Source organism: Amblyomma americanum, chromosome 1 (assembly GCF_052857255.1).
Source record: "Amblyomma americanum isolate KBUSLIRL-KWMA chromosome 1, ASM5285725v1, whole genome shotgun sequence".
In the NCBI taxonomy this organism is placed as follows: Eukaryota; Metazoa; Arthropoda; class Arachnida; order Ixodida; family Ixodidae; genus Amblyomma; species Amblyomma americanum.
In genome coordinates this window covers 200,460,861-200,471,216 of record NC_135497.1, presented here as the reverse complement: position 1 = coordinate 200,471,216, position 10,356 = coordinate 200,460,861, and the positions used below count along the sequence as shown (strand labels likewise).

The 10,356-nt window shown below is 48.0% G+C and overlaps 1 protein-coding gene across 3 annotated transcripts in view; it reads left to right on the top strand.

The window, feature by feature from the left end:
- The window catches only part of LOC144114493 (organic cation transporter protein-like), an 88,390-nt gene that overhangs the window by 63,954 nt on the left and 14,080 nt on the right, over positions 1-10,356 (top strand). For all 3 annotated transcript variants that reach the window (XM_077648275.1, XM_077648276.1, XM_077648277.1), the window contains exons 5-6: positions 5,952-6,120; positions 7,414-7,564. In XM_077648275.1, the coding sequence (XP_077504401.1) occupies positions 5,952-6,120; positions 7,414-7,564 (320 nt within the window). The remainder of the gene's footprint in view (positions 1-5,951; positions 6,121-7,413; positions 7,565-10,356) is intronic.

The window sequence follows — 10,356 nt, the reverse complement described above, 5'->3', positions numbered from 1 at the left end:
TACCCGGTGTCAAGATAAGTACAGATCGTACATTAAGTTTAACTTAATGCTGATTTTGTAATTACTCAAGGCTGTGGCTAAAGGTACAGCACCTACGTCCGACGGACTCTGTACACTTTCTTTTTCGAAGACGACGGGCGGATTCCAAGGCTGTGGCTAATAAAGGCGCCTCGGTCGGAACCGGTACATTTTTTTCCCCGAGTTTGTCGGGCGGATCTGACCAACGTGCTTTTTAAAGTCCGGCCATGCATTTGATGCTCGCTAGGCGGTCCGCGCGATTTTATTCTCGTTGAGCTCCTTTAGTTTACCATCTACGAGGATAGTTATACACTAAGGTGGCTCAAGAACATTTACTATCACTGCACGGAATGAGGCGAATGGATTTCGGCGCGGGTACTTCGAGAGCGCAGCAATAGTCTACGCGCATGACGAACACCGTGTACTATTCCGGTTGCACCCTTTGCCGCACTTCGTTTCGCTGCACAGTGCGAACTGCAAAATTATTCCCATATTTCCATGGCAACGCATGTCCTGTTCTACTGTGTGCCGAAGCGCTGCGAAAGTTTCATTACCTCATAACATAATCGTGTGCATTTCTTATCGCGGATTCCTCGTACATGTCACTGGTTTTATTCGCGATGAGCGCGCGAGCTGCCGGGTACGGCACACGTACCCGGCAACCAAAGACGTACGTCTTTGGTTGCAGCGTGCAAACTGCAAAATTAGTCCTGGCTATTTCCATGCAAACATATGAGGCACATAAACGCATATCTTTGCTCGCGAGTGGCGCTAATTTCGAACTCGCTGGGGTTTAAACTCCATGTACACGAACTTTCGCGAGAGGACACAGCGGCGGACTGGACAGCTGCCTAGTCTTTTCCAAATTGCCCTAACAATGTCCCTGTTTGCTTGGAAGCGTATTGTTCTCGTGTCTGGCTTTCTGGTCGTTCCCCAAGTACATTGCGATGGAGCTTAATTGTCTTCGCCTCAGCGTGCTCGCCAGCCTGTTCATCGCCGCTATACCAGCGTAGGCCTCAAATAGATCCGATATGTCTTTTCCCATGACTGTGAGGTGGAATCTAAAAATTCAGGTGAATATTTGCTTTGCTTGGCGGTAAATAAGAGCTAGCATAACATTTATTTCTTATGGATTGTTCTGCATGGTGAGATGCGTGTTGTGCCGGGCACAAGCGCTCGGTCACCAGCACATATACCGTCGCTTCAGAGGTAGGTGCAGAAGCGCAGACAGCGCAAATGCTAAATAGTGATAGCCGGCTGCTTAAATTACGAGCAGATCGAGGTGGTAAATTACGGGACGAGAGCGCGAAGCGAAGGCATCGAGCAAATGCGTATCTCTGCTGGGTCGCGTCGCCTGCCGCCGTCGCTTGCATGCAAACTGGTGCGAGTGACAGGGGTGCTTGCTGCGCGCAACCGGGCGTATTAAGGCGCCGATCTGTTTCATTTGTGGGAGTGCTGAGATGTAAGAATGGGCGAACTTCTCTTTGAAGCTCCTCCAAAGTCGACGGCTGAGCTCCATGTATACGCGTAGCAACAAGCCGCATGACCGGCATTCGTTGGACGTGACTTCAGCCACGGGCCTACAAGGACGTCCGCTCTACCTTTAATCGGAATTGGCTGGGAACATCGAACGTATCTTGAGGAGCTTTGATTACTCTGTAGCGTGCGGGGAAATTAGGCGCATTAGGAGGTGAAGAAAATGAACAAACTTTGATTATAATTGTAGACAGTATTAAGACCACAGTTTTTTATTCAGCTACAAGTCTTCCTTTTCAATGTATTTATGTATAGATGTATAATTATGCATTTAGTTATATGTATTTCAAGGAGAAGGCTAATGAAGAGATATGGGAGGGGCCTTTGTCCTGCAGTGGTCGTAGTTAGGCTGATGATAATGATGACTTATTTTACAATAAACCTGCAGACAGAAATGTCATGCGGGCAATCTGGCGTGGAATTTGTTAAAGCCGCCAACACGGTCCATGCTAAATTACTCCCGCGCTGACGTATCAGCACATACTTTGAGCACGTTTAAGCTTTACTTAATTCGGCCGCGGCGGTGGCGCAGTGGTTATGTTGCTCGGCTGCTGACCGGAAGGACGCGGGTTCGATCCCGGCCATGGCGGCCGCATTTCGATGGAGGCGAAATGCTAGAGACCCGTGCACTGTGCGATGTCAGCGCACGTTAAAAAACCCTAGGTGGACGAAATTATCCCGAGCTACGGCGTTCCTCATAGCCTTAGTCGTTTTGGGACGTTAAACCCCATAAACTAAGATTAACATTATTTAGTTTAGAGCAGGTATGTTTTAGCAGTTGTCTTGTGGCGCTCGTAATGAGGATTTCGGTCAGTCCGCTTCTCTCGATTTCGTGCAGGAACACAAGGTAAAATTTTCGCTTCGTCTGCGCATCGGCTGCAGGAAAGAGAATACTACTGTAGGTCGAGTTCTCTCTATGCATGACACTTGATTTGAAAAATAATGAGCAACTAATTGTAAGCATAAGTACCAGCTAGACACTTTTCCTGAATATGAAGTACTTCTTTCGGGGTGTAGGGAAGCAGAAAAAAAAAGTCGCGAAAGCTCAGACGTCCATAGCAGTTAAGATAAAATCAAAAGCTGTTACTTATTTCCCATGCGCATACTGTGATCAATTAAAACATGTATAACACGATTCCGGTATAGCCATGGCTAATAAAGAGATACCTCACCTCCCCAAAGGAACTTAACGGGCTTCCACGAGCCATCGATGCTTTTTAAAGCACCTATGGCGACGACTGCGATCTCAGTAATGCTATACTCAGTCTACACAAATGTTCTGCCCCTTATCCTATACTCACTGCGCTGGAAAAAGCTTTACAGAAGCACTAGCAGCACGCAAACTTAACGGGCTTACACGAGCCATCGATGGTTTTTAAAGCACCTATTGCGACGACTGCGATCTCAGTAATGCGACTATACTCAGTCTGCACCAATGTTCTGCCCCTTATCCTATACTCACTGCGCTGGAAAAAGCTTTACAGAAGCACTAGCAGCACGCAAACTTAACGGGCTTACACGAGCCATCGATGGTTTTTAAAGCACCTATTGCGACGACTGCGATCTCAGTAATGCGACTATACTCAGTCTGCACCAATGTTCTGCCCCTTATCCTATACTCACTGCGCTGGAAAAAGCTTTACAGAAGCACTAGCAGCACGCAAACTTAACGGGCTTACACGAGCCATCGATGGTTTTTAAAGCACCTATTGCGACGACTGCGATCTCAGTAATGCGACTATACTCAGTCTGCACCAATGTTCTGCCCCTTATCCTATACTCACTGCGCTGGAAAAAGCTTTACAGAAGCACTAGCAGCACGCAAACTTAACGGGCTTACACGAGCCATCGATGGTTTTTAAAGCACCTATTGCGACGACTGCGATCTCAGTAATGCGACTATACTCAGTCTGCACCAATGTTCTGCCCCTTATCCTATACTCACTGCGCTGGAAAAAGCTTTACAGAAGCACTAGCAGCACGCAAACTTAACGGGCTTACACGAGCCATCGATGGTTTTTAAAGCACCTATTGCGACGACTGCGATCTCAGTAATGCGACTATACTCAGTCTGCACCAATGTTCTGCCCCTTATCCTATACTCACTGCGCTGGAAAAAGCTTTACAGAAGCACTAGCAGCACGCAAACTTAACGGGCTTACACGAGCCATCGATGGTTTTTAAAGCACCTATTGCGACGACTGCGATCTCAGTAATGCGACTATACTCAGTCTGCACCAATGTTCTGCCCCTTATCCTATACTCACTGCGCTGGAAAAAGCTTTACAGAAGCACTAGCAGCACGCAAACTTAACGGGCTTACACGAGCCATCGATGGTTTTTAAAGCACCTATTGCGACGACTGCGATCTCAGTAATGCGACTATACTCAGTCTACACAAATGTTCTGCCCCTTATCCTATACTCACTGCGCTGGAAAAAGCTTTACAGAAGCACTAGCAGCACGCAAACTTAACGGGCTTACACGAGCCATCGATGGTTTTTAAAGCACCTATTGCGACGACTGCGATCTCAGTAATGCGACTATACTCAGTCTACACAAATGTTCTGCCCCTTATCCTATACTCACTGCGCTGGAAAAAGCTTTACAGAAGCACTAGCAGCACGCAAACTTAACGGGCTTACACGAGCCATCGATGGTTTTTAAAGCACCTATTGCGACGACTGCGATCTCAGTAATGCGACTATACTCAGTCTGCACCAATGTTCTGCCCCTTATCCTATACTCACTGCGCTGGTGAAGGTTTTACAGAAGCACTAGCAGCACGCAAACTTAACGGGCTTACACGAGCCATCGATGGTTTTTAAAGCACCTATTGCGACGACTGCGATCTCAGTAATGCGACTATACTCAGTCTGCACCAATGTTCTGCCCCTTATCCTATACTCACTGCGCTGGTGAAGGCTTTACAGAAGCACTAGCAGCACGCAAACAAAGGCCTCGTGGAAGTGCCAGTTTTCGTCAGGAACCTGCGGCTGCTGACCCGCGGCAGCATCTTGTCTTGGACGTCATTAGTGTGTTGGCCACTTTTGATCTGAAGCTTCTGAACCAACTTTCATGAAAGAAGTCACTCTCGAAAACACATGCGCGCAGAGTCACTCACAGCGTCGCTGTCTCTTCGAATCCCGTAAAATGCGGCTCCTCAGACTAACCAACTGAGGAGGGCGCACACTGGGAGTCTTCGCTGTGTTGGTGACGCTGGTGGCGACTGTTTTGCTCCTTTTCCGATGAAGACTCCAGCGCACAAAAGTATCGGGCGCGATGCTTCGGAAGCCAGCACTGTTCCTCGCTTCTCTAACCAGCCGATGGTCGGGCGCCGGCGCTTTGCGTCGCAGTGTGCTGACACCGAAGTGAACGCTTCATCTGGCGCCAGAAAATCAGGTGGTGCATGTTGTAAGCTACCCCATAAAACGACGTTACATTCACCGCCATTTTTGGTATTGTACGCCAGGCTTCCGGGATTTCTTAAGTCACGAGAGCGAGCCAGTCGATTAATGCTTCTTATACAAGTAAAACGTTTTGTGAATTCGTCCCCTGATTTGCTGGCTCCACCTGCAACTTCCACTTTGGTGCCAACAAATTGTGAGGCAGAGCAAATAATCCGATGCCCAGCCCTCATAGTTCAGGGTGGCGGAAAAGCTGCCGTTGCGGTTCAGATGCGTGGTTACACGCGCCTAGCCTTGCGGAAGGCAGAATTCCATTTTTTTTTTATTCTGCAGCCCAAAGACCAAGCACAGAGGTGTTGCTAGGTTTCGAATTGGTGCTTTAGATGAACATTTATAAACTCTTTCTTCACCCAATACTTTCGCGTGCACGCTTCTCAGCCAAAATGGCCGCCCCAATTCAAGCCCAACGCAAACAGGTTTTCGAGACTCGCGGCCTTGAAGTGGCGCCCATGCACACTGCATAGCCTTTCGATTCGCGACGACTCAAGACAGCCACTGATTCGAATAAGAGGGATACCCTCCATAAGTGTCAATCAGCTGAAAGAAAAAAGCCTCAGCTGTGCACCCTTGCCGAACGGCATGTGCGCTGCATGTGCACTGCATGTGTCCAGTAGCAGTGAGCGACGCACAGTATATGCCAGTGAAAGCAGTGCAATAGAGAGAGACGGGATAGTTGGTGACTATTAGTAGAATGCATCTTGAAACCGCGCAAAAAAGACAAGGGACGAGGAAGAAACTAACAGGACAGAGCGCGCTCTGTCCTGTTAGTTTCTTCCTCGTCCCTTGTCTTTTTTGCGCGGTTTCAAGATGCATTCTACGAAAGCAGGGCCCCTTGCTTGCTTCTCGTATATCGCCCGGCCTTCGGCGGTGCTGTGCCGAAGAAGCGCGCCTCTCACGTCGCTGGACGGTGTCCGTTTGCGGCGCGTGCAGTTGTGGAGACGGTGCCGTCGCGCTACCGGCTGCTGTTCGGCGCCACGTACGGCGCGGGCTGGATCTGCGGCCAGCTAGGCCTCGTGGCGACGGCGTGGTTCGTGCGCCGCTGGTTCATGCTGCAGCTGACAGTGTCGCTGCTCAGCCTGCCGTTGGTCCTCAACTGGTGGTGAGTGGTCGAGGCTGAGGAAAATCCATCAGCAGCGTGTTATTTGTTTTTGTTCTTAACCTTTGCTAGACATCAAAGGCACTATGTCACGATTAATCAACCAACTCTCTCAAGCCATTTCTGTTTTTACCTGAGAGCAAGAACAGAATTCCAAGAATTTTGTGCTAACATACACTCGACATCCCCATAACCAGGGCACTGAATCGAGTTAATAAACTCAATAAGCGACCACATTTCAGTTACCGCTTGGTAAACACTGTGTGCTCCTCCTAAGGGAGGTTTATACACCTTTCAGGAGGCCTCGAACAATCCAAACGCGAGGCTTTCAAATGCAGCGGCGCCAATACCAGGCGGCCAGAAAAAAATCCTGTATCACGTGCACATTTCGGTATCCCAAGGCGTCCGTGCAACGATTACTTTTCGAAATAAAAAATAAATGGAAAATAAAATGAATTTAAATACGTAATATAGGGTTATAGACTTAAAAAAAACAACAACAACAGAGAATTATGTCCGGGGAAAAAAAACAGGCTGGGTGATAAATGATCTAAAACGTTTATATTTACATGCTTCTCCTCACCGCTCTGCAAGATTGTGGAATCATGTTTACCTTTTATGGCAACTGACAGCTAGTATGCAATGAAAACACGCAGTGCATTATTAAGCCACTCTTCTGAGCACGAATTTGGCTCGGAAGGCACCATAATACAAAGGCAATTGTGAAGTCCCTAAGTGGCAATCACTAAAAGGGCATGTCCACATTTAATCGACCTCTTTCATGAGTCGACACTTCCAATAAATATCTGCCAGTATCAATTTCTGTGTAATAGGACCCCGATCCGCAGTGTTTTTTCGCCCGTCTTAGTGAAATAGCTAATAAAATGGGCATGACACATGCGCAGTTACTATTGTAGTTTTTGGCCACCGTTTCCCTGGCGGCGTCGAACTAATGTAGTTTGCGCCCCCAAGCTTTGTGTTTATACTCGCCATGCCATTTGCATACATTGCGCCAACCGCTAGTACTCGTTTCTAAAGAAGCAGTCAACTTGCAACAGTCGTTATGCTTTTGTAGAAGAGGTGATGCTTGGAAAACATAAAAAAAGAAACGAGCAAAATCTGCATTCTGGAAATTTGCTGCCCGCAGCACATCTTCTGTCATTTAACTACAGTTCTACTGTATGCCGCATACGGGCGCTGCACTTTTGACACTTTCACGGCAATGCGACATTCGAAGAAGGCCCTCTCCTCCAAAGAGTCTTCAAGGGGGTGGATCGGGCGTACGGGCGCGCGCAGGTTCCTGCCGGAGTCGCCGCGGTGGCTGCTGTCCCAGGGCCGCATCGCCGAGGCCAGCAAGGAGCTGCGGCGGGCGGCCGCGCTCAACGGGAGCCTAGGAAACGGGGAGCTCGCCGCTCCGCCCGCCACCAGGACCGCCACCGGCGAAACGGTGAGCTAAGCTCTCCTGATTTGCGGCAAGCCAGCCCTGCAGCTTGGGCGGAGTGTCCGTACGCGTCTGTCGTTTTTTAAACAAAACGCAGCATGGTCCGACAGAGCACCGGAGCTGCGCCGTTCTCCCTTTCCGTCGCCATTTCACACCAGCTCGCGGGGAACCGCCATCTGCCGCGCTACGCTATAATAAAATAAGCATCCGCTGTTGTTCGCCGTGCAGATTTAACATGGCGCAAGAAATAGCGTTGCAGACTACTGTTCAAAGGTTCCAGTGTTTCAAAATGTACTCGCTAAATTGTACTCGCGATTTCAAATGAACATGAATTTACGCTTTGTATGGAAGAATCCCCGGCGCTCCGCCTCTGACATCCTGTTGTTCAAGATGGCGGGAGCTATTGGCCCCTCAGAAAAACGTTATCTGAAGAAACCAAAGCAGAAGGAGGTATCGTTTCTATGGAGGATATCTATAGGTAGGCTATAGGCTGGCAAATGGCAGTCAACACAGCAGCTTGAGTGAAGCTTTTGTTCTACGCAGTCACCGATGAGCTCGTATAAGACAGGTCTTTGCTCAGGGGTTAAAAATACAAATGATGAAAGAACATATTGCGCACGAATTCTTCAGAGTTCAGTGCTTATTAAAAGCTAAACATCTTGCGCCGCACATACAGGGTGAAGCCAAAAGAAAATGGTGCGCGTAAATGCGGCAGTGCGCGAGAAGAGTGGCTGTAGTTTATACAACCCGGCGTCTCTACACATGTTGCAAGACGACATTTCTTTGTAGATTGTAAATGACTGCTCAGAAATTTAGGGCTTAGCTTATTTCTCTAGATGTTTTGTAGGTCACTGCATATTTGTAAGTAATGTCGCGAATTCGCTACATGCCGGTCGCACGCCTTTTACTCTTTTAGACATGGAGCTTGCATATGCAAATATTGATGTCGGTATGTTCCCAGAAGCCAGCTCCTGCTGATCAAAAATGTTTGGCGTCACTGCGAGGAAACTGTGCCGCAAATGTGCGACTTCCGTCCAGCGTTAAACGACTCGTCGTCCCTCATTTTGTGAGAACTGTTGCAGGAAGAATAGGGAGAAATGTGATTCATAAATAATGGTTTACACTTCTCGGGCACTTGAAAATCGCCTTCATCGAAACCAAACGATCATTTTTGGCGAATTATGCGTTCATCTCTGGTCTGTCGCGACTTCGCGACATAGGACATTTGCGCCATTTTCTCTCTGCCATATAAAATATATTAAAACTCATCCACTGGAGAAGTGTTGCGTTTCTCTTGACACATAATGCGTACCGCATGCTGTTGCGAGTCCATAAGCCAAAGGATGTCTGTTTCGTCAGAAAATATCGAGGCAGCTTGTGCAGCGTGCAAAAGCTTGACAGCAGGGAAAAAGAAAACAAGACTCAATTCGTTCACCAAAGCGCGTTCTCTTAAACGGAAAAGGCCTTTTCAGGACAACTTACGCCATCCTACGTCCTTCTCACACCACGCTCTTCGTTTTCCATCAACCCACACTTGCTTTCACTGCTCTAATGGAGAGGCCTGTATATCTCCGCCAAGGGTGACTGTGATTGTTCAGACGGAGACAAGTTGTTGTTGTTGTTAGCCTATCAAAAGATGGCATATACCCACACTGGGGGATCGGCCAAGAATCGGGTGGCTATTCACCTGCACTCAGTTAATAAAAAAGAAAAGCACGCGGGAACGCAACACCGGAGGATTCTTCCTCATGAACGGAGACAAGTCCATTTGTTGTTGTTGTTGTTGTTGTTGTTGGTGGTGTGTGAGCTGCGGCACGACAGTAGCCGCGACAGTGATGGCTCAGATACCCTGTACGTTTTAGATAGATATTAGTCGATGAACATATGTTGTAGTGATGACGACTGGAAGGACAGTGACAAAAGTCAACGATACTTTGAGTTTGTTCCATGGCAATTGTATAAAAGATTATGTGAAACAGACAAGAACAGAGTGTCCTGAAAACATTACATTGCCAAGCCGTATGGACACTATCGCCAGTTAGATTTCTGTTGCAAGAGATGCACTCTGCACATCTGTCTAAGCGAAGCGGACGCGATGGCTCAGTGGCTATGGTGTTTGGGTGGTGACCCGAAAGACGCGGGTTCGATCCCGGCCGCGGCGGTCGTATATCGGTGGAGGCGAAATGCTAAAGGACCGTGTACTGTGCGATGCCAGTGCACGTTAATGACCCCCAGGTAGTCTAAATTTCCGGAGGCCTTCACTACGTCATAGCCTGAGTCGCTTTGAAATGTTAAACCCCTTAAAACCAAACCAAACTTCTGTCTGAGCAAGAACAGCGGCTTGTACGACATCCATTACAGATAAACACCTTGTAGTTGGTCTTCCACACAACTCGGGACTAATTGCACGAAGTGGATTAGATGTTGACTGTCGCAAATTCCCAGACCGATTTCTCGGATTTCAGCTGCGGAAACAGTTTCGCCTTTGGCGAATGTTGGCACAATAGCTGCGGCATAATGTGGAAGTTATGATCTTCTTCTTAGAGTCCTCCATAATTTGGGCGTTAAGGATCAAGAATCACGGGAGCAGGAACACTCTTTTAAAGCATGGTCTCTTGGTTAAGAGGGGTCGCTTGCATTAAATTTAAATCGAATACAGTCAAAACGTTGAGGCACGAGCCAGACCTGTAAGGGCAGATGGCGAGGAGGAGAAAAAATACTTTGGTCGGCCTGATTTGCGCACCATGCTTCGCTCACTTGCCACCTTGAAATATCATGCATATGTTCTTCTGGGTGAA